Source organism: Vespula pensylvanica, chromosome 2, assembly GCF_014466175.1.
Source record: "Vespula pensylvanica isolate Volc-1 chromosome 2, ASM1446617v1, whole genome shotgun sequence".
In the NCBI taxonomy this organism is placed as follows: domain Eukaryota; kingdom Metazoa; phylum Arthropoda; class Insecta; order Hymenoptera; family Vespidae; genus Vespula; species Vespula pensylvanica.
This window is the reverse complement of record NC_057686.1, coordinates 15,088,401-15,115,289: the sequence shown is the minus strand read 5'-3', so window position 1 is coordinate 15,115,289 and position 26,889 is coordinate 15,088,401. Positions and strand designations below refer to the sequence as shown.

Genomic DNA, 26,889 nt, shown 5'->3' with positions numbered 1-26,889 from the left:
TACCTTCATCCGAAACCAGTTTCACGAGCTTCCGGATTTTCAACTCTTTCCAAGAGAAACCGACTTGCAAAAGGATCGTTTAAAATTTTCACTACAATAACGAACGGCACTGGTTGGATTGATTCCGTAATTTTCTCTTTACCCGACGTGTAGCGTGATAAAGTTTCTTTAGCACTTACATTGGCCTCGTTCGCACAAAATCGGGGCAAACCTTATCGTTCGGCAGTTATGAAATTGCTTTAAAATCAATCGACACGATATTCGACATTTCGCATAGCTTTTTCTTGTAAGAAACGTAGCACGTTCCACGCATAAATCATTTGTAAGTGGTAATCATCGGCCGTTATCCTGACTCGTAAAGAGTATAATCTGACGGTGTTTCCTTTTAAGCGGACTCCTCGTATCGCTCCATTTATTTCGCAGTATCGCCGATTTGCTTTTCTCTTTGCCCGTTCGATCGACGTTTAACGTACCTACACCTACCTACCTACCTACCTACCTACTACCTACCTACCTACCTATGGGAGATCGAGTGCTAGCGTGTTACTCGCTAAGATAATATTATATCATTGGTAATAGTATAGGATTATATACGGGTTGGAACGTTTTAAAAGTGACTCAGCGTTAAATTTATAGATCTTTAAAATTTTATTCCTTCGGGAATCATATCGTCATTTCGATTAGTTATTGTTTTATTTCAATTTTTTCTTTCTTTTTCTTTCTTTTTATATACATTTATTTCTGTCCGAAGAATTTAAAAGAAAAGGATTTGGTCAGTACCTTTTATCGATTTATCCTTGACGACGCACGTTCTCACTCAACGTATTTCTAATGTCTTCGTGGTAGGACGGAAATGGCGAATGTTACGCTTAAAGCGAAGTAGAGAAAAGGTAGAGGGGAGTTACTCGGTTGATCCTATTGTAGGGGGTATAATTGGATTCGTCCAGTCTCTGTCCACTTCGTTCCTTTTCTCCTCTTCTAACATCGTACAGAGACAATCTAGTTCCAGTGCCAGTCTTAGTCCTTCGTCTCCCTTCTCTTTTACTTCGCGAAATTGCTTAGTCCTTCGTCTAATCCAACTCGTTCGTCTGTAATTTTCTCTGTGCACCTTAACGCCAAACTTTCCCGTGGTATCTTCACGATCCTGAATAAAATGACATTTAAATGGTTAAACCGGTAATTCGAGAAATGGCCCGACGAGAGAGTTAATTATCTCACTCGATTAATATAAAAATCGTCACGTACGTGTTTACGTGTTCGAATAAATTAATTATCCAATACGATAATTAATGATTAACAATCCCGTTAGATCCGATTATCGGATCACGATTTCGAGAAGTATCACGAAAAAAAGAAAAAAGAGAGGAGAACAAGAAGAAGAAATAAAGAAAGAAATACAACAGAAGGGATATCCAATCTTCGATCGAACGGATATAAAACTCGTTGCTAACGAACGTTCTCTTTTTCTAACGGGGCAAATGCGATTCTCCCTTCTCTTCTACTGCCCCCTAACCCTTCCCCCCGTAATAGAAAAGGCTCTTTCTATATCGTTGAAAATCTAACGGTCGTTCGGTGGCTTTTTACGAGTCGGATCTGACGTGAGAATTCCTTAATTTGATTACTTTCAACGGCTCGCCGTTATTTCCTTTAACGTCTCGTCTCTACGTATAAAGAGAGAGAGAGAGAGAGAGAGAGAGAGAGAGAGAGACCCGTGAAGACCGCCCATGATGAGCGCAGCTGCACGATAATGGACGTGGATGTTGGACGTGAAATTGTCTAACGAGAAAGAGAGAAAGAGAGAAAGAAAGAGAAAGAGAAAATAAGAGAAAATAAGAGAGAAAAAGAGAATGAGACGCTTATTGCTCGGGCCAAAGGCGGTCGCGCTCTCCGTGCAAAGAGAAGATACTCGTACTTTATCCTCGACAATAGGTACTTTAATCGTTGCCCGACAATTTCAATGTTCTTCCGGGCGATTTATTATAATCGCCTTGGAAGCGATCTCTCTTTCTTTCTTCCTCCCTCTCTCTCTCTCTCTTTCTCTTTCTCTCTCTAGCGCGCGTTCGCGCGCGCGACTCTACGATTTATTCCGGTATTGTGCTCACCCTTGCAACGCGATCGGAGTACCGTAACGAGGGCACGATCTTTTCTCGATCGAACCTTCCACGATCTCGACCACTTCGTTTCAACTCGAGGAAGAGGAATGATAGTACGCTCTTCGGAAGAGGATAAATCGTGCGCGATCCTGTTTACGGATCAGGAAACGCCGAGCTCAGACGAATGAATTATTTTATTTTGTCGAGGAAAAATAGAAGAAGGTAAGAAGGATGTAGGAAGGGGAGAGAGATAGAGAGAAAGAGAGAGGGAATATTTCAAAAATCTCGCGTCGTGTTTCTTTTTTTTTTCTTTCTGTTTTTTGTTTTTTTTTTCCTTTTTTTTCCTTTTTTTTTCTTTTTTTTTTTTTCTTCCGAAAGAATTCCACGAGAAATATTTTCCACGAGATTACGCTGCTCTTTGTGTCGTGAGATATTTCGTCGCGGACGAACGATTGGAAGTTTAAAACGACATTATTGAAATAAATGGAATCGTGTCGGCTCCGTCGGTGACTTTCTCGGAGTTTCGAACTAATTTAAACTCGTTGAATATAGTTAAAAATACATATCTACGTATCTATCTTTTCCTTGTTCATTTTTTTTCTTTTTTCTTTTCCCTTTCTTTCTTTTTTCTTTTTTCGAGAATATATTCGTACGAGAGTAAAGTATTAGAATGTTTGAGAAGAGATCATCGTACAAAGAGTTGACGGCGATTTTCGTTGGTCAATTAGAATTTCGTCTTTGGTATTTACGATGCGATTTAAATTGATCGGCCTTTCAGATCCCAATCGTCAGATGGATCGATCGATCGATCGTTCGTTCGTTCGTTCGTCCGTTCGTTCATCCTTACCCATTGGCTAATTTTTTGAAAGAACTCGTATCGAGATCGATCGATGTGTCCGATTATCATAGCAATGCTTGCGCAAAAATGGCGATCAGAAAACGTATGTTCGGCCCGAGGCAATACGTTCAGGTATAAATTATTCGTCACTCCCGTAATTATTTATAAGCCCTTGGACTTCTCAGTGCGTGTCGCTTCCACGAAGGCTGATTTGAATATTTCGAAAGTGGTATTTCGTTTTAGATGACGGACACCCAGTTATTAAACCTGTACCTTCGATCCTGTGGCGAGTTGAAAAAACAAGTAAATCGAGAATAAATTATGGAGTAGCAAACACAGTAGATTTTGGGACCGGTCGTTTGGGATCGGTATTCGGAATATTTCGATTGTACACGTACGATTGACTTGCTGATCGACTTTAGGCCAACTCGTACAACCACATTTGTACAGGGAATCGAATCGTGCCTTTTTAAGTATTACAAAAATACATTAGTAAATACGACAAAATTGACTCGTTAAAATACTATGGACGATGGATTTAACGATTTGATCGATTAATACAGGTTTTTCTTATTTCTTTTTTTTTCTTTATATATATATATATATATATATATATATATATATATATATATATATATATATACAGCACCGTCAACTAAATTTTAATAAAGTTATGATATCGAATTAAACATGAAAGAGATAAGTATCGATTATGATTCGGTCTTTTAGCATTCATAGATTTCAAGTATCAAATTCACTTTCGAGAAATAATTTTGATCGAAAGCGTAAAACCGTGACAAATTTATGCGAGAAAGAAACACGATGTAAAGGGGAATTAGATAAACGCGATAACGCATGCGTTTTATCTTTGAGAATGTTTAGAAACAGGTTTTCATCGTGTTATATACGATCAAGATCTTATGGTATTAAATCGGTGTAGTTTCAAGTGTTGAAACGCGTGGGACAATTATTTGCATTATGCTAATAGGCATTTCGAATCATACTAATTGATGAAATGCGAACATGCGTCTGTTTGCCTTTATTTCCTGTTTATTTGCGAACTTTAATAATTTATAGGATCCTAGTATTTTACGAATAGGTATTGTATAGTTCTTTTTTTTTTTTGCGCATGGTCTTTTATTCCACGCACACACGCACGAATTAATTAGTGAACGAATACATAATGAAATAAAAATAAAAACAGACGATTGAATTTCGTTGTTAAATAGTACCTACATATTCGAAAAAAAAATTTCCTTTAACGAAGTAAACGAACAGCTGGAAACAACACACGATGGAATTCGAATTGAAGTTAGGAGAGAAAAAAAAAGGGCGGAGAAAGGAAAAGAGTTAATGGAACGTATGTAAGTACACGTACGCGTTTATAAGACTCTCGAGATAGAAAGGAGGACTTGCGCCGATTAGAGGAAGAAATAAAAAAGAAAGAAACATAAATAAAAAGGAAAGATATAAATAAATAAATAAAGAAAGAAAGAAAGAAAGAAAGAAAAAAATGTTCGTAATAGCTCGAGATGTCTATCTCCGCGAACGCAAAGCCGCTCGTTTGTATTAATTAGCCAAGAACTCTCTCGATTTCTTAACTTCATAATCATGACCGAGATTGCCGCTAAATGAACCGCGTTTAAGCCGTTTCACGATGCGAAACAGACGCGAGAGCTGATTTAAAGAGAGCTCATTTGATTAAAGCTTTTCATCTTACGACTACGAGTCGTTTTCTTTTAAAAGTATCACGATTTAAACTATTATTATTTAAATTCACAACAAAAACAAAGTATAACTCATCATATCGCTCTCACTCAAGATCTTTGTTATTATTAGATCTATAAGAAAAAGTAAGTGAAGAGAAAAATTAAAAAAAAGAAAAAAAAAATAAAGAAAAAAAGAAAAAGGAAAAGATAAGAAATATAATGAAAGAGGAAAAAAAATGGCGAGGGGAGGTAATACGAATTAATCGAAAGTTATATTACATTTTAAGATGGATATTTATAAATGATTCACGTCAATCGATCTTATGATATTAATAAATGAATATCACGTTTGAAAACGTATAGAGCAAATTCGATGTTTCTTCAATATAATCGACCTGCTACACGACAGACGAGCGCAACATTTAATTACACTGTCTTCCTACATAATCTACTAGCAATATCGATTTCAAGGATTAAACTGACAATGAGATTGTCTTGTCATTCGCAAAGGACAGCTTAGCTCTCTCTCTCTCTCTCTCTCTCTCTCTCTCTCTCTCTCTCTCTCTCTCTCTCTCTCTCTCTCTCTCTCTCTCTCTTTCTCTCTCTGTTCTATGCAATCGTTTGACTTTACCGTTTATAAGCAGACGTTCGTTATTACGAGCTGTCGGCGTGGAAAAAGCACGCGACGTTCGTAGAAGGTAATTAATTTACTTGAAGATTTTATCGTTAATTTCATCCGTCTGTCTCTCTCTCTCTCTCTCTCTCTCTCTCTCTCTCTCTCTCTCTCTCTCTCTCTCTCTCTCTCTCTCTCTGTGGCGAATATTTTTTCAATGAATAACGTGAAAAATGTGGATATAATTAAAGACGTGTTCGTCCGAGTGAAAATTATTGCTTGAGCTCGTTTAGTTCAATTTAAAATTAAACGTTTTCCTATCTGCCACGATGATTTCATAGCTATATTATTTTTGGATCTATCATCTTTCTCTCTCTCTCTCTCTCTCTCTCTCTCTCTCTCTTTCCATTCCATCACCGAAATCAACGAAACTATTATTTTATGGCAAAAGAAAAAAATTCAATCGGGTAAAAAGAGAGATCCAAGCGAGTCGTCGTTAGTACAATCATTCGATTAATTAGAAAGGAAATAATCGTCGAATTATTTCGCGAGTTATTTTCTTGAAAAATTTATCATAAAAGTTTGACGAAAAATAAAGAAAAAGAAGAGAGAGAGAGAGAGAGGGAAAAGGAAAAAAAATGATAGTTGAGTTCGATAAGATTCTAACTTCGACCGAATATCTTCTCTATTTCTTCGTCTTCTTCGTCTTTTTCTTCGTCTTCTTCTTCGTCTTCTTTTTCTTCTTCTTTGCCATTGGCCTTGGAGAATGCCGACATTACGGCCGTGACTTGACGAAAGATAACCTTCTCAGGAAAGTTCCCTTCATTACCCGCGTAATTGCATCGTTTCGTGCAAAGTGTTGTACACCTCGCGGCCGACACAGCTCACAACAGTACTACTTCATCGTCGTCATCCTCCTTCACCTTCTCCTCCACCTCCACCTTCTCCTCCTTCACCTCTCGTCGTTGTTTTCTTCGTCAAGAAGACGAAGAGAAAATGATAGCTGTGTACAACGACAACGACACAACGTTCTCGTCGTTTTATGCGAAACGAAAATAGGAGAAAAGTATAAACGAGCTGTCGTTGTGTTGTGTTGTGTTGTGTTGTGTTGTGTTGCGTTTCTCTTAGTCTTGATTTGCTCTTACCGCTTTAATAACGCGTGTAATTATGTTGCGATTTGCCAACGTGCCTACGTCCTTTAACGTTAGAAAATGTTAATGAATGTATCGCGGAAATAATATCTTCCTTCGAGCGTATATTTTTCTTTGGATGTTTTCTTGTTTCTTTTTTTCTTTTTTTCCCTCTTATTTAATAATCACGTCAAAGTGTAACGTGAGAATCGCTTTCTTTTCTGTTAGTCCGATATTTTGCATTTACGATATCATATCTTCGGTCGTATCACAAGCGAGAATCAATTTTTTTTCTATGAGTACGACGAATATTTTTGGATTTGTTTCAACTCCGTCACGTATCTTATGATATTTTTTATCGTATTTCTCTCTCTCTCTCTCTCTCTCTCTCTCTCTCTCTCTCTCTATTCAATCTTTCTTTTTATCCAATCTCTTTCTCCTTCTCCTTCTTCTTATCGATTACGAAAGATTTCGAACGGTTTCTCGAGAGTATACCAGTTTCGATAGAAAATCAAAGTCGATAACGAGTTGTAGTTTCCTCGAGTGGACGCTTTAAGAGAAAGAGAAAAAGATGGGAGAAAGAGGGAGATAGATAGATAGATAGAGAGATAGAGAGAGAGAGAGAGAGATAGAGATAGAGAAGGAAACGAGGAGACAAACTTTTCTTACGAAATTTTGGACAAGGAAAGAAGGAGGATAACCTCAGTCGGAGGATTTGGAGTTACGCCAGAAAGCAATACTCTGAAATCTGTCGGACAACTCGATTTTGTCGAGAACACCATCGACGGAGACAGAGATAGAGAGATACAGAAAAAGACAGAGAGACAGAGAGACAGAGAGAGAGAGAGAGAGAGAGAGAGAGAGAGAGAGAGAGAGAGAGAGAGAGAATGAGAGAATGAGAGAGAGAGAGAGAGAATGAGAAACTTGTTTACCGGACCGATAATGCTATTCCGTCCGTTTCAGCGACGGCGGTCGTGTTTCTCTGAGAGCGTTAATGGACTTACGACGAATCGTAGGGATTTACATGGGATTACAAACGCGTTTACGACTAATCTCCGTGCGTGTGATCGCCTTTCTCTCTCTCTCTCTCTCTCTCTCTCTCTCTCTCTCTCTCCCTCTCTCTCTATCTATCTATCTATCTATCTATCTTTCTCTCTCAACTCACGCGAGATTTCTTCCCATTCTACCGACAGCCATCTCTCTGCGGTTTCGAAAGCAATTTCCGGAAGGATTAGTGGTCACCTATCGGTAACACAAATTCGAGATGCATATCCTGTTCACGACACTAGCTTTTCTCTTGTAATCGATCGATAAGATATATATATATATATTTGTATATTTGCTTTTATTAGAATAGTAAAATTATTTGAGGAATATCAGTCATATTTCTGTATAATTATATATATATATATATATATATATATATATATATATGTATGTATGTATGTATGTATGTATGTATATAGACATATCAATATTCATCGTAATATGATTGATAATCTGTAATTTTATACATTATATCGTTATATAATCAGTCATGTGTGTATATATATATTTTTATATATTTATATATTTATATATATATATATATATCTTGATAGTTAGGCGTGTTCTAAAAACAAAATTAGAGGGATAAGAAAATAAAAAGAAAACAAAGAAACAAAGAAATCAATTGATTAATCATTCCCAAATTAATTGCTGATAGATTCATTTTTATCGTTACCTCGTCGAAATGCATGCGAAGACAAGGTATGTTTTCGCAAGAGATTATAAATTCTGTGTTTATCGACGACAGACACCTTTTCGCGGATTGTCGTCGATAAAATAAACTCGAAGGATGGACCCCGCAGCAGGATTTGGTCTCTTGTCGTTTATCTGTCGCTAAACGCATCTGCGTCTTGTATTACCAGGAGCAGTAGTTTCTACGATCAGGTAATTTGCTTGCATAATGCGAAGCCTACGCGACGCCCACGCATCGATTTAGTTGAGGGACCTTCTCCTCGTCTTCTTCTTCTTCTTTTTCTTTTTCTTTTTCTTTTTCTTCATTTTCTTCATCTTCCTCTTCCTCTTCTTCTTCTTCTTCTTCTTCTTCTTTCATCCTTTTAATTTTATATCAGCTATTAACGATAATTTCCAAAACCGATGTCGATCGGTTCCGATCATAATCCGATTTAAATCGATCACGAAACAATTCCTGTATTTTTCATATCAAAAAAAATATATATATATATATATATATATATATATATATATATGTAGTGTGTGTGTGTAAAAGAATATACAATATAAATTTCGAATGAAATTTGATATTTATCATTCCTCGATTGAAATTTTCATAAAATCAATATTACCCGATTATATTCAATCAAAATGAATTATCTGAAGAGATAGAAATAATGTAAAATATTATACACATATTACGATAACAAGAAAAATATTTCGTTTGATAATGCAATCGTTTGAACGATAAGATAACAAGTACGCTCCTAAATTTTAATCATTCATCGATCCAATCACGTAATTAACGATTATTGTTCTATAGGAATAAATACATTTTTTTTTCCCCGAAGCTTCTCGACTCTCAAATAGATATCTTTCTTTCTTTTCTTTTTCTCTCCCTTTCTCTCTCTCTCTCTTTTTTTTTCCTTTCTTTTTTTAGAAAACTTTCAAGCTCGCGAGGGAGTAGATATTTGCTCGCGGGAAACGTCACCCGTAAGTTAAACTTTTTATTGGCGTTACAAGGAAATACTTGAATTCAGAAGAGTATTCGTAAAAAAGGCCAGACGTTTTGCGCGAGCGAGATAGTATTATTTAATACTTATCATTTAAATTGTCGCCCGTAAATTCTCTGACGTTTCAACGAAATAACGTGCCTTTCTATCTCTCTCTCTCTCTCTCTCTCTCTCTCTCTCTCTCTCTCTCTCTCTTCCTCTCTTTTTCTCTCTCCTTTTCGCTTCTTCACGACGGTTATGGCGGTTTAAGAAACTATTTTCTTCTCGTATCCTTCCTCGAAGCCTTCGGCGCTTAACTTCTTAGGGCTTCATCCTCAAGGATCGTAAGGTGGCTCGTGCATACCTTTCGCAGCGCTTGTTCTCGCTTAACGAGATGCGTGTTCTCGCGCTGGGAGAATATAACCGGCCCGTTCCGAACGTTTTCTTACGATCCTCTCGAGTTTTCTCTCTCTCTCTCTCTCTCTTTCTTTCTCTTTCTCTCTTTCTCTCTTTCTATACTACGCAAGTCTAATAGTAGCGAAGGAGTTGGTCTCTTATTGCCGGGGCTTTCTATTCCGAAAGAATTCTCCCTCTTTCGATGAAACAAGAACAAGAAGAAGTAGAAGAAGACGAAAAAAGAAGAAGGAAAGGAAAGAAACCTGATAAGCATCCTCGACAATTCTTTTTTTTTTTTTTTTTTTTTTTTTCTTTTCTAACTACCCTACGAATTTTATTAATTAAGAAGAGGAATTCTTCGAAAGTGTTTCTCGTGAGATAATACAGAATTTATATGTAATAACATTGTCGAGTTAATCGACGTTAAGCGGTATATAAATTATAAATAAGTAGGTAGATATGATGGGATATTATTTTGTTTTCTGTTCTTTTTCTCTCTTTCTTCCTTTCCTTTTTTTTTTTTAGAAAATTATTATCGGATTATATTTCGATAAAAAGATTTCTTTTCCCCATTTTTTGTATTGAATTTCAAACTTATAATATTAAATAATATTTTGCCAGGGTAGAGAGATAAAAGATATTCGGGTAATAAAGATATTCTCTTGTTAAAGGAATTTTTCGTAGTAAAGTACGATAATATCGTGATCGAAATCGTACAAATATTTAAGATCAAATATAAAAAGTAAGATTGGTATTCGATGGTCCAATGGCGATGCGTTGCCGTCGTCGTCGTCTTCGTCGTCGTCACGGGGGGAACACGATTAACTTTACGACTTCAGAAAAGAGCGTCGTGAGTTCGGTAATTCGATAGGGAGAAAGAAAGAGAGAAAGAGAGAAAGAGTGGATCGCAGACCACAGCATTAACTTTTCTTTTTCGAGGGTTCGCCTTTTCTTTGTGCTCGGCTTCTCTTCGAAGGAGTCATGGTCCCAAGGAAAGAGAGAAAAAGAGAGAAAAAGAGAGAGAGAGAGAGAGAGAGAGAGAGAGAATAGAAGAAGAGAAAGAAAAAGAGAAAGGTTACAACCGAAAGATCTTTTGTGGTTATTAGACGAAATCGACCGGCTAATCGCCTGCCGGAAGTTGCCGAAATAAATCACCTGCCGCAGGTATATTCGAGTAGAAAAAAGAAATCGTTGCGTTAAAATATCGACGATCATTGATTTTTTTCCTTCCCCTCTTGTTTTTTCTATATTTCTTTCTTTTTTTTCTTTTCTTTTTTTTTTTTGAATTCCCTTTCTTGCATCATTATATATAAAAGTTGTGCTTAAGTATTGAAAGTAGTGATGTCTGTATTTTTCTTTCTTTCTTTTTTTTTTTTTTTTTTAAACAATCGAAAGTTATACTAAAAATTATTTTTCAAGAATTAAAAGTATGAATTCGCAGGTAGGAAATAAGTAAGTAAGTAAGGAAGTAAGTAAGGAAGTAAGGAAGTAAGTACGTTCAAGAGACAAATTAAAATCGATTGGCGATTAAACCGAGCGTAGAAAGGTTTATCGAGGAGGGAACCAGGAAAGTTCTTTGGCTATTATTAAATCGTTGAAACTTCTGAACCCTTATCCACCCCCAGTCCTTACCATCCACACCCATCCTCCATTTCCTTTCCCTTCGTTTCATTTCGAAGAAACAACGATGCTCGAATTCACCTTTATCGTTCTCTTTTACCGCGACGAACTTTGAATATTCAGTTGTTTTACCAGTCAGGAAGGAAGGAAGGAAGGAAGGAAGGAAGGAAGGAAGGAAGGAAGAAGGGAGTTAAAAGCAAAGATGGAGAGAAGAGGTTATATGATTCTAAAAGGCTAAAAGGAGGAAGGGATTGAAGGGAAGAGGATAAGCCAGACTGAATCTGGTATATTTTCGTCGTTTAACAATTATAATCTTCTAATTAATATTCGACTGTTACAAACAACAAAGAAATTTTCACGACAACCGACTTATATCTTAAAAGTCGATTTTCGATTCTTAACACGTTTTCGCAAATATTCTAATTTTCATTCATACAAATTAATTCGATCTCTATTCGTAAATTAATGAGTTGAGAAAAAAGACAAGAAAGAGAAGAAAAATCGCAAAGTGTTACGTTTACGGGGTAAATTTTATTAAATGGAAGAAAAAGAAAAGCGTTGAAAAGCATCCAAATTATAACGTACACGTTTCCATATTCTCTCATTTATTTTTTAATTCGTCTATGAGGGTACGAGACTTGCAACTTTTTAATTTTTAATAATAATAATAATAATGATGATGATGATGATGATAATAATAATAATAATAATAATAATAATAATAATAATAATAATAATAATAATAAAAGAAAAAAAGAAAAAATTCGAAAGAGAGAAATATAAAAGCGAGAAAGGTCGACCATCACTTAAAGTCGATTCGTAACTTTTTCCAGCGGCTCGAATACCGGTACTAACATAAGTTGGGAAAGAAGTTGCGATCCGTGGTATATAGTGGAATAAAGAGGAGTGGAGTAAAGAGGAGAGGAAAAGAGAAAAGAAAAAAAAAAGAGAGAGAAAGAGAGAGAAAGAGAAAGCGGGGTGGAAAGAGCTTCGACTTTGGCCGACGCGAGCTACGACCTCGTTTCCATAAATTCTGGATTACGCGCGACAACCTCGTACGCCACGTGCGCGCATTTACGCGCGCGCGCGCGCGCTTGTACGGTAGCAGAAGAGAGAAAGAGGAGAGAGAGAGAGAGAGAGAGAGGATAAAGGGGTGTGAGGGGTATAGAAGGAGGAGGAGAAGCAAGAGGAGGTGGTGAAGAACGGGGAGGAGGAGGAGTATGCTCGGGCATCGTTGAAGACACGCTCAAAGTCCCTTTTAGCGGTGCTTTCAACGCTTTTTCCATGGAAGCTGCTTGCCTGCTCAAATATTAAAATAAGCGAGCAAGAGAAGCGGAAACATGCACCGGCTTACAAAAGAGATTTTCCACTTTGCCGAGGGTCGGGGGTGTGTCGAGACCGAGAGAGAAAGAGAAAGAGGAGAGAGGGAGAGAGAGAGAGAGAGAGAGAGAGAGAGAGAGAGAGAGAGAAGGAAAGGGGCACCGTAGAACGGGAATGGAAGGAAAGCAAAAAAGGGGTTGAAATGTGGCAGGTGCAACGAAAGTTCCGCGTTTCTCTCCCCCTTTTTTCCAACCCCCTCTTCCACTCCCACCCTCCCTTCGATCGTTCTTTTTTCTTTCTTCATTCCACACAGGCAAAACAGTTTTCGTAGAGAAGACGATAACGTTCACGAATACGCTTGATCTCGATCTCTTTACTTTGCTTACATTTAAAATATAGAAAGGGAGGGAGAGAGAGGGAGAGATAGATAGAATGTATATATTTAGGAATATATTGGAATTTCTTTCATCAAAAATTTCTCTCGTTGACATTGCCGATGCTAACTTGTTCTTTCTCTTTCTCTCTTTTTCTTTCTTTTTTTTTTCTTTTTTCTTTTTACGACGAGACAAGCTGTCGTTGATCGTAGCTATGATAACTACCTTCGGGTCTTGAGATTATAATATTAATAATAATGCCAATGAATTAGTGATAATAATGATAATAATAGTAATAATAATCTAAACCTTAAATTAGAATTTTCTCGAGTTACATACATATATATATATATATATATATCGTGCATATATATCTCGTTATACATTCCTATTAAAATGAAATATCCTATATGGAAAGCCGAACGTTAATCACGACCTCGTAAAATCATTACGAGTCGACGTGTGTGCGTTTCATCATCGGTTGTTAATTACATGGACTTAATGATACCTAAATAAGATGACAATGGCAATTCGATTATAAAACTTGTTACTTATTCTTGCGTCATTTCCCGTTGAATTGTAAGTTATCATTAAGAAATAGAAATCGAACAGCAATGATGGATCATCTTATTTGGAAGTACATATGTACATATAAAATACGTTGCATAAATATGTACATAGCATATACATAAATATTGTCGATGGGTGAAAAGAATTCTCCGCAATTGAGAAGCGCGCACTTGACGACCTTGAACAGGAACAGTCGTCTGATCGTTTTTTTGTTTTTCTTTATGTTGCAGGTACTTACTTACTTACGTTTGCTGTACTATTTATCAGCGATAAAGAAAGAGAAGTTGATATATATCCTTAGATGACTGTGACCGATGGAAGAAGAGGGATGTCTCTTTCTATCTCATTCCTTTCTCTGTTTGCTATTCTAGTAGCGATCACGTACGTACTTTTGCACGTGTGCCAAGTTTCGATATTAATAATGAATGAATCGTTACGCATATATATATATATATATATATATATATATATATATATATATAGCGTACGGTTAAAATACACTTTACCGAAACGATATATCTGGTATCTCGTTCCGTTTTATTTTTTTTTTTTTTATTTTTTCTGTCTATCTCCTTTTTATTTCTTTTTTTCTTTTTATCTTCTTTTTTCTTTCTTTTTTATTTTTTTCTTGTTTTTAAAAACGTGTTAGCATACTCTAGATCATTAACTTTTCTTCTTCTTCGCATTTTTCTCATTTTCAACGTGTCAAGAAGAAACAGACAGAAGGAGAAGAATGAAATAACGATTTAACGAGAAAGATTTCAAGTAATTAACGATCTTGACGAATCATAATGAAAAGGAAAGATAATATATTATTCTCGGTTGAACGTATCGCGATTTAAAACTGTAAAATATCATCACCGACGCTTTCGTCGGGGACTCGTGCGAGATAAATAGTTTATACCTTGTAGAAACGATGTTAGCGATTTCGTTTTATATCGCATTCACACGCGAGATCAAGATTCTCATGTGTAACCGCTAGTTAATGTGACATTACGCACGGCCAAATACATTATCCTATAAATACAAACATATATACGTATGTAAGTTGTACGTATTTATCTATCTGTGTGTATATGTAAATATACCTGTTTTGTTCACTTTACTCTCGTCGAAGAAACATCGTGTATTTAAACGAAGTTGGACGAAAAGAAATGCGAAGGATAAAATTGGATAAAATTACCGAGATAAGATTAGTGGACCGTGCACAGTTATTCGGGTCGCGAAGGGTAGAAGAAACTCGGAGAAAAGAAAGAAAAAATAATTAGACAGAGAGAGAGAGAAAGAGGAGAAAGATTGAGTAAGAGTGAGAGAGAGAAAGAAAAGGATATTCGACGACTGAGGAACTTCCCGTTCTTTATACTCTCATATACGTACGTAGTACGTCTCTCTCTCTCTCTCTCTCTCTCTCTCTCTCTCTCTCTGTTTCTCTTAGGCGATTAAAAGTAAATCGTTCGTCCGCGCTTTTGCCGGTTTTCTTTTTCCGGTCTTTTGTTTTGACCGGTAGGTAGGGTCGATTGGTCTAAACCGGGATGCGAGAGAACGGAAAGGCGAGAAGGAAGGTCGATGTCGAATGGCACGAAAGGTGGAAGACGAGAATGAGTTGGTCGATGAGGATGAAGAAGAAAAGGAGAAGAAAGAGGAGGAGGAGGAGGAGAGAGAGAGAGAGAGAGAGAGAGAGAGAGAGATTCTGTCTATACGAAGCCTAAGGTAGGAAGATTATAAGTGTCGCCTTCCATTTGCCATTTTTTTTTCTTTTTCTTTCCTTTTCTTTTTTTTTCTTCTTTTTTCCTCTTTTCTTTTTTTATCCAAAGAGGTTTTTACGCTCGACTCGAGACCCGGACCGGAGTAAAATATCCATAACAAAGTCCTCCGGCTTCTATCTCTCTTTTTTTCTTTCTCTCTCTCTCTCTCTCTCTCTCTCTCTCTCTCTCTCTCTCTCTCTCTCTCTCTCTCTTTATCTCTCTCTTTTTCTTGCTCCGCTATCTTCTTTCCGTGAGAGCGCGAGAGAAGTAGTTAAATAAATCGTCTGTAACAAAAAAAGAAGGGCGTAGTTTGCTTTAAATTGGACCTTCGCGAAAATTAAGATAAAGCGTCGAGCTACGACAGACAGGAGCGCTGCCAGGTTATAATTGCTTTTGTTTATTGCTATCTTTTTTGTCAACCCCTCAATCTACCCTCTTTCCACTACTACTACCACCACATTTCCATTTCTACTTCCCGCTCAACCCTTTTTTCTTTCATCTTGTTCTTTCATATACGTCAGACGATCACAGATTTCTAATGGTCGAATGGGGGTTGAAAAAGTCGATACAGTATTTATCTACGTCGATAATTCTTTTTTGATTATTTCAATGCTCCTTTCAACGTTCAATCGTTTATGGATTTAATTCGTAAATCAAACGAAAGTAAATTTTATTTGTTAAAATTTCATATACTATTTATTACCATACTTATATATTCATTATCGTACCTCATTTATCGTTGTTTCGTTCAATTATTCAATCATTAAATTTACATTAACGCTTTATCTATAAATTATACATAGGTGTAATATCACCTTACACAATTTTAATATATCGATAATGGCGTTCGAGTAGTAATCTTTGAAAATATATTAAAACTTTCCCGAAGGAACGAATATTGCAGTACATATTGGCGTGTAATTTTTCTTCGATCTTTTGTTCTTAGTGATTAAGTAAAAAAAGAAAAAAAAAAAGAAAAAAAAAAAAGAAATAGAAAACAAAAAGTAGAAGGAGTTAGAAAGAAAAAAGAAAAAAGAAGAAGAAGAAGGTAGGGGAGACTTCTAAGAAAAAAAATATCGAACGAAATAGGCAAAACAAGTGAGTGGAGGTAGAAATAGAAATAGAAGAAGAATAAGAAAAAGAAAAAAGGGGAGTAGGAGGAGTAGGTTTAGATTCAGGAGAAAAGTCGGCGACCGCGAAAGCTTTAAGCTTTTATGAGCTCGAGTTCTCTCCTCGCTTTCCCTCTGTTTTTGTGTTTACGCGCAATAAGAATCACGTGGTACGATGGCGTGTGCTACGCGAGAGAGGGAAGGTCGAAAGTAGTAGAGGGACTCTGTGTTGAAGGGCATAATGAGAGAGAGAATGAGTGAGAGAGAGAGAGAGAGAGAGAGAGAGAGAGAGAGAGAGAGAGGGAATGGATGGGGTATCTCAAGCGTATCTCGGACGGTAAATACGAGGGTTATCTAGCTTTTTCTCCCCCTTCTTTCTCCTTCGCCATATCCTCTCTCTTTCTCTCTTACTCTTTCTCTCTCTCTCTTTCTTTCACTCACCCTCTTTTTCCTACACCCTCGTAGTAAGCCAAGCGAGCTGCTTACGGTAGTGGTGCGACTATGCTCTCTAGTGTTGTCGATGTAAAGGCGAACTTACAGGAGGTACTGATAGAAAGCTAAGTGCATTTGGCTAGCTTCCAGCCGAAGGACGATCGTGCTTGTCTTTTCTGGACGTGAAATCACCGTGCCACTCTCTCCCCCTCCCTTCTCTCTCACTATATATATATATATATATATTTCTCTCTCAGCCTCGTTTTATCCTCATCCCCTCTTTCTCTCTTTAGAACGACGTCGCAGACTCCTTGCCAGGGTGCAATCACCCTCGGATCCTTTCCTTCTTCTTTCCCCGCTTCACCCTTCTTTCTTTGCCCTTCCTCCCTTCCTCACTCCGTCCGTCACATCCCCCCCCTACAATTCGTGTCCTCGAGCGCCAAGATCGAGAGCATTCTTACGTTCGAGGACGTCGGGACGGCTAGGCTTTCTTTTTTTCTTCTTTCTTTTTTCTTTTCTCTTCTTTCTTTCATTTTTTTTTCTTTCTACCTTTCTTCCTTCCTTCCTTTCTTTCTTTCTTTTTTTTTTTTTGCGAGATCAACGTCGAGCTCTGTCGTAAAATCTTGATGGACTCAAGAGCCGACGGATATTCGATTTACGGTTATCGGCAGCTCGATAAGAATTAAATGCCGTTTTGTTTGATCGGAACGTATCGATAGTAAATTTTATTTTTCTTCAATTTCTGCCGAATATTACTTCTTTCTTTTTTCTTTTTCCTTTATCATTCTATAATAATATATTTCTTATGACGACTTGTTTACTTTGTCTCTTGGCTATTTTCCTTCGATATGTGTATATATATATATATATATGTATGTCTGTTTATCCAATTGGAAAGTTATAACTTCGATAGAAGCTTGCAATGAAATACTCATACGGTTTTATCGAAATCCTGCAATTTCAATTCATACGATCGTCTAATCGACGCTTTTATCGTAAAGAGAAAGATAGATCGAGAGAGAAAGAGAGAAAAGAAAGAAAAAAAAGAAAGGGGGCAAGTCAAAAAGGGTCTCCTTTCTTATTCACGTAGAAAGGGACGTTCTAAAGAAAATAAGAGTAAGGGAAAGGTAGGGTCGTTGAGGGTAACAGGTTCTATCGTTTTACGCTAGTATTTACCTTCTATTATCCGAGCGTGTGTCGCTCGTATATCGTCGCTCCGTTAGATTCTAAAGGTATATAACGGTGGGCGAAGTAGCAAAAGAGAAAAGAAGAGAAGAGATGAGATGAGAAGAGAAGAGAAGAGAAGAGAAGAGAAGAGAAGAGAAGAGAAGAGAAGAGAAGGGTCGCGTATCGTATAGGCCCATGTACTATACAGTACGGCCGAAGGTAGCCTCTCGACGAAGTAATGGGCCATTTATTTTCACTCGTTGATCCCCGCCGAGACTAATGTGTCTCAGCGAGCTTTTTCACATCCCTATTTTCTTTCATAGTGAACATACAGCAACTTTCATTGGTGTATGTTTTATATATATATATATATATATATATATATTTATGTGTGTGCATAAGTACATACGTAACACAACGTTTCATCACTTGAGTAGCTTCTTCTTACCGAAGGTAGTACTTACTCAGTTCTCCCGCGCGAAACTTGCCGCTGCTTTTTTCCGCATTTGTCGCGCAGCACGAGCGAAAAGAATAAGAGAGAATTGTCATTTCTGCGTTCTTTTACTTTTCCTCGGACGATAAACGCCGAGTCTCTTAGCTCAATTCTAAAATGGTCTAACGTAAGCCAGAACGAGAGAACGAGTTGAAGTACCTTCCTCCCTTTCTCTACTTTCCTACTTTCCTTTCTTTTTGGAATAATAGACGATTGGTCTACTTCAACGTGTAGTATTATTTAAAAGCTCTCAAGGAATCTTGTATTTATTATCAAGATACCACGGTGAAACGCTTTTACTCGGGATTATCTTTTGTGAGATGAAAACACGTCGTTAATCCTAAGATAGAAAGCACGCAATAACGTTATCGGGCAATGATTTATTTATTTTTTATACGTAACAAGAAAGATAATGAAGAAGAAAAAGAAGCTAGTAATATATTATTTGAACGACGTATGCGTATAAGTACTTATATGTTTCATTCGTTAGTAGATGAAGCCAAGTAAGACCATCTTCTTCTTCTTCTTCTTCTTCTTCTTTTCATTATTCTCTTATAATTATAATAATAATAATTATTATTATTATTTTTATTATCATTATCATTATCACTATCATTATTATTTTTATTATTTTTATTATTATTATTATTATTACTATTGTTAATATTCTAGATATGTTTTAATATACACGGATTATTTGCAAATAATAAACGTGTACTATACTTACGTTATAGGAAGATAGAAATAAAGAGATAGAAAGAGACAGAATGGCTCATAATATTTTAAAGCTCGATAGAGGAGCAGAGTATTACCAGGCATTATTTATGTAGGTTTCTCCTCCCTCTATCGAAATCGAAGCACTCAGCGGCGCGCACACAACCTAGTATCAGCATAATAGAAGATGATGTACGGTGAAACGACGTAATGCATTACATTGTCGTCAGCCCTTTTCCGATATAAGCTTCCACTCGCGTGTCTAACGATTGGAAAAATATCGTTTCCTTGAAGCTGAACGTCGCGTTCTACTCGAGAATAATGATACGCTCGAATGCGTAACTTTACGTTGTTCGAAGGTATTTCGTCGATTTTCGAAAGTTTTCAATTTGTAAGATAAATTGAAAGGAATAAGAATAAAAATGGGAAGGGAAAGAGAAGAGATGAGATTTCGTTTCTTATATCATCCGCGATAAGAAATTTCATTAAATTATTTCGATAAAGAAATCCTTGATTTTCTAATCTATACATACATACATACATACATACATACATACATATATATATATATATATATATATATATATATATATAGATTATTAAATATTTTAATTTTGAAGAAGAATATATCAAGAGTAAGAGAAGTATTTTAATCGGTGTATACTGTGCGCGATAAGAAATTTAATTATTTTGATAAACAAGTTCTTGATTCTCTAATATAATACATATATATATATATATCTGTATACTATATATTACTTCATAATTAAATTTTGAAGAAAAATAAGAGCAAGAAAAACTGCTGTAGATTTCGTTCTTATATTTCGTACGATAAAAAGAATTAATTATTTCAAGAGAAAAGAAATTCCTGATTCTCGAATTAATTCATTGGATAATATTAATGTTTCTCTTTTTTTTTTTTCTTCGTCATTTTGTTTCTTTCCACCTATATTTTACTTACGATCATCGATATTCGATTAAGAATTATAATCGTAAAATATACACGAAAGAAGATTCATTCTCCACGATTCGCACGGATTCGTTCGTTAGTTTTCGATCGATACTCGACAAGAAATCGGGACGATTTCCGATCAGGTTCTTTTTACGTTGGCCATTAGCATCGGTCGTTCCGTTTCGAAGTATTTCTGAGCGGTTGCAGAAGAGAAACGTTGCACCTGCTCTTGGAATGGGAGAAGTTCGAGAGGAGAAGAGAATGAGAGAATTAAAAGAATGAGAGAGAACGAACGAACAGCAGCAACAGCAGCAGCAATAGCAGCAACGGCAAAAGCAAAAGCAAAAGCAGTAACATCAACATCAACATCAACATCAACATCAACAGTAACACTACCACGTCGATTTCGACGTCTCTTTGTATCAAGAGAGACTAAAAATCGCGAAATAAAATCGATCTCTCGAATACGTGCGCGCGCGAGCGAGCGAGCGAGCGAACGAACGAACGAACGAACGAACGAACGAACGATCGATCGATCGATCTCTCTCTCTCTCTCTCTCTCTCTCTCTTTCTTTCTATCCATCCACCCCTCTTTCCCTCCCACTTCATCTCATCCGCCTCTCCTGCCTGTACAAGACTAGGCTTGTGAAATTAATCGAGCGGAGATAGCCGGACGCGTGCTCGGAATCACTCTCGCCAAGTTTTTTGTTCGACGCACTCCTTTCTGGCTGAGGGAATCGAATCGGAATTGCGAATCGAAGTGTAGACTTTTTTCGTGCACGTAGTGGCAACAATAAAGAAGAAGAATAGTAGTATACGGTCAAACGTGACGAACGTATAATTTCTTTTTCTCGACGTTCGTCGACGTTCAAATGAGAAACTAGAAGTACATACGGTGATATAAAGTAACATTTACGTAAAAATCGAGATACGAATTCGAGTATTTTGTATTATTCGTAACAGATAAATAGTAATTACTTAATTACTCATCGTTTGATCGCGTTAGATATCGTTCAAATATTTAATAGTCATTTTATTTATTTATTTTTCTTTTTCTCATCCTTTCATCCGAACAGTTACGACGATCGAAAGAATATTACGTTCGTTACGATTCTTTTTCTTCCTCTTTTTATCTTCTCCATTTCCCCTTTCTTTCTCTTTTTCTTAACTCTTCAAACTCGGCGATATAAGCCAGGAAATGATCAATCAGTTGACGAATAGATAAGAAGAAAAAGAAAAAAGAGATAACTATCGAGAGATAGAGAGAGAGAGAGAGAGAGAGAGAGAGAGAGAAAAAAAGAAAGGAGAAAAGTAACAAGAGATAAAAAAGAAAAGAAACGAACGAATGCGGATTTATATTATATAAAATAATAAATCAAATCGTAGATGAAGTCTACGAGCTTTTATTTATTATTCCTCGACGAATAAATATAGATCTAGATCGGACATATTCGTTCGATTATCTCGCGAAGCAAGAAAGAAAAAAGAATAGAAAAAAAAAGAAGAAGAAGAAGAAAAAGAAGAAGAAAGAGAAGAAGAAAAAAAGCAATTCTCAACTGCTTCTCTTCTCTTCCCCCGTTTCACCTCCCCCTCCTATCTTGGCACAAACGGAGATATTCGTATTTATTATTAGACGTCTCTCTGTCCTAGCCGGGCGATTTTGCACCAATGGTTAGAGGCGGCAAAGACGTGTACGAAGCTCGTACGTGTATTTTTAGATTGGTTGTCTGCCTCCCTCTACTCTACACCACCCAGAAATCTCTCTCCTTCATTCTACCTCGTATTTTTTCTCTCTCCTTCCTTCTTCTTCCTCCTTCTCTTCTTCTTCTTCTTCTTCTTCTTCTCCTTCTCCTTCTTCTTCTTCTACTTCTCCTTGTACCGAGTTCCAAACGAGCCGACGGTTCGAGGTCGACGCGAAAGATGTTTGAAATATTTAGCAACGCGTAAAAGAGAGAAGGAGGAAGCCACCCGTCACCCCTCGCTCTTCACCCCTCACCCTTCACCTCCTCCCTCTCCTCTTCCCTCCTTTCCTCCATCTTTCTTACCACGAAGCAAGGAACACGCGAGCATTGTGGGCGACACGACGAGAACGTTCCGAAGAGGATCGTTCGTGCGTCACCGATCGGAATGTCAGACTTTTTAGTAACGCTGCGTGCACCCTGTAGTAAGTTGAATAATAAGAAACGGGAAAGTCCACGGATATGTCCTTGTCTCTATTTATTTCTCTTTCTCTCTCTATCTCTCTAGATAGATAGATAGATAGATAGATAGATGGATAGATAGATAGATAGATAGATACAGTCACACATCAATAACTCTTAACGTGAAATTCATTAGAGCGAGAAAGACGATAGAAAATTAAATTTCAGGCTACGTAATCTCTTCGTCGATACATTAATTGCCATTTCAATAAAAGTAAAGCGGAGAAATAAAGAAGAAAAGAAAACGAAAAAGGAGGAAGAATATTTTTGTTCTCTCTCCCCGTTTCATTTGATTCGGTTTACTCGTAATAATTGCATTGTTTATCATTAATTATCGGAAGGGTTCGATGTAATCTATAAGACTTTTAGCAAGAAAAATTACGAAAGGGGAAGTCGAGGAAAATCCTGTCGAATTACTTTAAATCGACTTTGTGTTTCCAATCTAGAGAGCTAATCGAACTTTTCTTTCTCTATCTATCTATCTATCTATCTATCTATCTATCTATCTATCTATCTATCTATCTATCTATCTACCTATCTATCTATCTATCTACCTATCTCTCCCTTTTCCAGTAGCACGTTTCTCAATGCGAGGAAATACGGATTTCCAATTATCCCTTGGAGATTTCGCGATAGCCCGAGGACGCTTTGGAAAGTCGTGAAAACGAGAGAGAGAGAAGTGTGGGGGAGCATACGGATATGGCTCGTTGCTCCTTTAATTATGTTAGTCGCATTAAGCGATGTTTCTCTCTCTCTCTCTCTCTCTCTCTCTCTCTCTCTCTCTCTCTCTCTCTTTCTCTCTGTCTCTTTCTCGTATTTCTCGTAGTTTGTTCGACTACGAGACCCTAGGGTAAGGGATGTCAGTGTTAACGTCGGTGTAAAAGCTACCCTTCGATAAAAGAGGCTACGTTGATCGGTCTTTATCATTTTTATCATTTTCTCTTTTCTCCTTTTTCTTTTTTCCCCTTTATGCTTTCTACCCGATGATCGACTCTTCTCTCTCATTGGTGTTTGCGTTAATTCGATTCGACCAGGTGCCTTAGTAATTCCACGAGAAATTCTTCAAACGCTTCGTTACTTCTTGGAATACAAACGAAGCGTGCCAGGCTAATAACGTTTGCTACCAACTTTTAAGATGGATCAAGAATTTCAACTGTACCTTCTTGATTCTTCTATCTGTCTATCTATCTATCTATCTATCTATCTATCTATCTATCTATTTGTCTGTCTCTCTTTCTCTTTTTCCATTTATCTTTTTTTATCGTCGGTATATTATATCAAGGATATAGAAAAGGAAAAAGGAGAGAGAGAGAGAGAGAGAGAGAGAGAGAGAGAGAGAGAGAGAGAGAGTAATAGAGAAAAGAGTAAAAAGAAATTTTTTAGAGAATTAATAGCTTCGTTTGGTAAAATGAATGATGAAATAATACTTAATTCGCTTGGGAAATTAATTTCTTCAGGTTTGTTATCATATTTTATTCTTATAGAGATAAAGATCGATACTCGAAGAGAGTAAAGTTTCAAGCATAGCCGGTTTGTAAGATCGTTCACCGTTTATGGATGTTTCGAAAGGGACGTATCTCTCTCTTTCTCCCTCTTTTTCTCTTTTTCTCTTTCTCTCTTTCCATGGTGGCGATCGACGCGCGTAAGGCACGTAAAAAGTAAAAGGCGACATACATACATCCATACATACATACGTATATCGTTTCTTTCGCATTCGCCGAAGGAAAAGGCGAAAACCGGTAGCTTTGAATTAGTCAGATGGCGCGACCGAGGCGTCACGGGTTCCAACGTGTTTGCACTTTAATTAGATCGACACGGCAGGTTACCCGCGTCGATCAAAGATATCGCCGAGGCTCGCGTATGTTGACGACGACGCGCTTTAACCGGTGCCCGGGCACCGTAGAAAGCAAAACGTGTAATATCGTTTTCACGATTATTACATTCACGCCTGAATTCAATAAGCTTACATATATATATAAATACGTGTGTCTGTATTTGTGTGTGTGTGTGTGTGTGTGTGTGTGTGTGTGTGTGTGTGTGTGTGTGTGTATGTGTGTATGTATATATGTTCTCTACGTTTACTACTCGCAGCTGTTACATCGTTGGTAATTAGCATCGAGATATCGACGATTAGTCTTTTAGAATTAGCATGTGACGCTTTGTTATGTATAACGTGTATTATGAATGTCGTTTTATTGTTAGATCGATGATCGATCGTTAAATAATTTTATACCTTTCGATATCGCATTCCCTCGGTGACCTCGTACTATCGAAGATAAATGTTTTGAATTACCGATTTATCGTAGATGTTCTTGTTAGATTTAATAGCTTCGATTTAATCGCAAATAACTGTATCTCTCTCTCTCTCTCTCTCTATATATATATATATATATATATTTATTAATCGTCTGTCTCTCTCGCAAAAGACGTTTCGGTCTTTTTTGCCGCATATTGCACGATCGGTGAAACCAAACGAGCATTAAATCTCTCACGGTCTCGACGATCTTCCTGGACGTAGAGACTTTATCGTGACGAGTTGGCGTGACCCCATGAAGGTACACGTTTGACGAGAGAGAGAGAGAGAGAGAGAGATAACGAGAGAGAGAAAGAGAGAGAGAGAGAAAGAAAGAAAAAGAAACAGAGAGAGAGAGAGAGAGAGAAAGAGAGAACGAGAGAGAGAGAGAATGTATAGGAATCGAAGAGAGATATACGATGAGTAGGAGTACAGGGAAAGGAAAGAAGAGGAGAAGGAAAAAGAGGAGCATAGGAGGAGAGCAAGCAAGGCGTACACGTAAGTGGTAACGCTTCGTGCATGCCAATCGTCGGTCGTATATCTCGTGGTACTTAACTCGATCGTATCTCGGCCGACGTGGGGTGAGCTTGTTCGACCGCTGTGCCAGCTCCAGGACTCTATCTCTCTCTCTTTCTCTCTCTCTCTCTCTCTCTCTCTCTCTCTCTCTCTCTCTCTCTCTCTCTCTCTCTTTCTCTCTTTCCCACCATAGAGAACAGGATGTTCGCCTTTATACTATCCATCGAAGATATCACGTTGAGAGATACGGATTATCCTTTTACCTTACGACGATCTCTCGGCGCGATCATAAATCCTTGCTGAAACTCTTGCTTTTCGTGAAATCTTGAAAATCGTTCTTTGATGAAACGACGTCTTCGGAGTTCGAAAGATAAAAATTACTTTGCGCTTTAGGAAAATTTTTTTTTTTTTACGTCTCGGAGATACAGCCTGAAATATCGTGAGTTCGATCGTTCTTTCTTTTCTTTCTGTCTTATCTCCTTCTTTTCTTTTTTCTTTTTTCTTTTCTCCTTTTTTTTTCTTTTTTCTTTTTTGTTGAATCGAACTTCATTTGGTTACACGCTGGAGATGGCATTTGTTATAAGATTAAAAGAATTCATTTTTAAAACATTTTCAGTCGTAACAGATCAACTAATAAATAGATGCCATACGCGTTACGATGTTGTTGCGTAAGATGATTGAAAAAAAGATGCTATAGTAACGCCATTCTTTATCATTAAAAACGATCTCTCTCTCTCTCTCTCTCTTTCTCTCTTTCTCTCTTTCGGTGACCGTGCGTCATCTTTGGTTTTCAACGTAACATGCGGTGGAAAAGAGCCACAGGGCTCTCGCCTCTGTATGACATCCTGTTAGATAGATGGTTTGTTTTTCGGCGTCCTTAACCACACCATGAAAACCATGACACTTAATCGAGGGAGGTCCGCCAGTGGCCACATGCTACATGTACGACCAACGAGGAGGGTTCGAGAGACCGAGACTCATTTTTTCGATCGTTATCTCGTTGATATCACCTCTGTATGGAGTTACGAGTTTCCTTGTTAAACAGAAAAATATTTTCTTTGTCTTTTCCTTTAACTTCTCTGCGAACAATAAAATACGAAAAGAAAATATTTTGGAAGCCTGTCTATATTTTAGAATCGTTTCGATCTCGCGCGTTATCTCACGAATTTATTCCAACCATTTTACACGATCAGTGCACGAACGATCTTTAACACAATCAAGGTATAAAAGTCGTAAGGTAAAATTCGAAATCACGTATATGATTCGATTCGATTATGGAACAAAAACTCTACGTTAAGATTAAAAATCATCGAGAGATAGAGTAAGTAAGAACGATTTCGAGTTGTTTGGGATAAAAGGAGTGAGGGGAGGAGAGGAAGGAGTATCTCGACAAATCGTTCGGAGCGATCGGAATTCCGAGCATCGGTGAGTCGTCCCCTCGAGGATGACGTTTAAAGGTCGCGCGTCGTAGAAGCGACATTGCGCGCGAGTTTCGAACGCGTAGAGAAAGAGAGACAGCGAGTTGGCGACAGAAAGAGAGAGAGAGAGAGAGAGAGAGAGAGAGAAGAGTTGAGAAAAGAAATGGCAGCGTTCGAAGCGCCGCGTTGTCGTCCCTCAAATAGAAGAAAAAAAAGAAGAAGAAACTGAGAAGACTAAAGAAAAAAAAGAGAGACTGAAAGGAGAGGAGAGGAGTGGTGAGGAGAGGAGGGAAGAGAGGACCTTGAGAGATCGCTCACCGATCGAGCTCGTCCACTCCCACGCGACGTAGCACGATGAAACCGCGTAAGTCCTCGCGAATATCCGTCTCTCGTTCTTCAAGGTGAGCTCGAACGAGGCCTGAAGATCGTACATCACTCTTTTACCCTTGACTCGACACCATCTCGCGACGTATTG

General features: G+C 37.5%; 1 protein-coding gene across 9 annotated transcripts in view; it reads left to right on the top strand.

The window, feature by feature from the left end:
* LOC122626963 (polyhomeotic-proximal chromatin protein-like) overlaps window positions 1-26,889 on the top strand; it is a 229,925-nt gene that overhangs the window by 90,994 nt on the left and 112,042 nt on the right. Inside the window, exon 2 of one of the 9 annotated variants that reach the window (XM_043807601.1) lies at window positions 13,676-13,755. The exons of 7 other annotated variants lie outside the window; for them this stretch is intronic. In XM_043807601.1, the coding sequence (XP_043663536.1) occupies window positions 13,676-13,755 (80 nt within the window). Of the gene's footprint in view, window positions 1-13,604; window positions 13,756-26,889 lie in introns of all 9 variants that reach the window. One more of the 9 variants, XM_043807602.1, reaches the window with a different exon arrangement.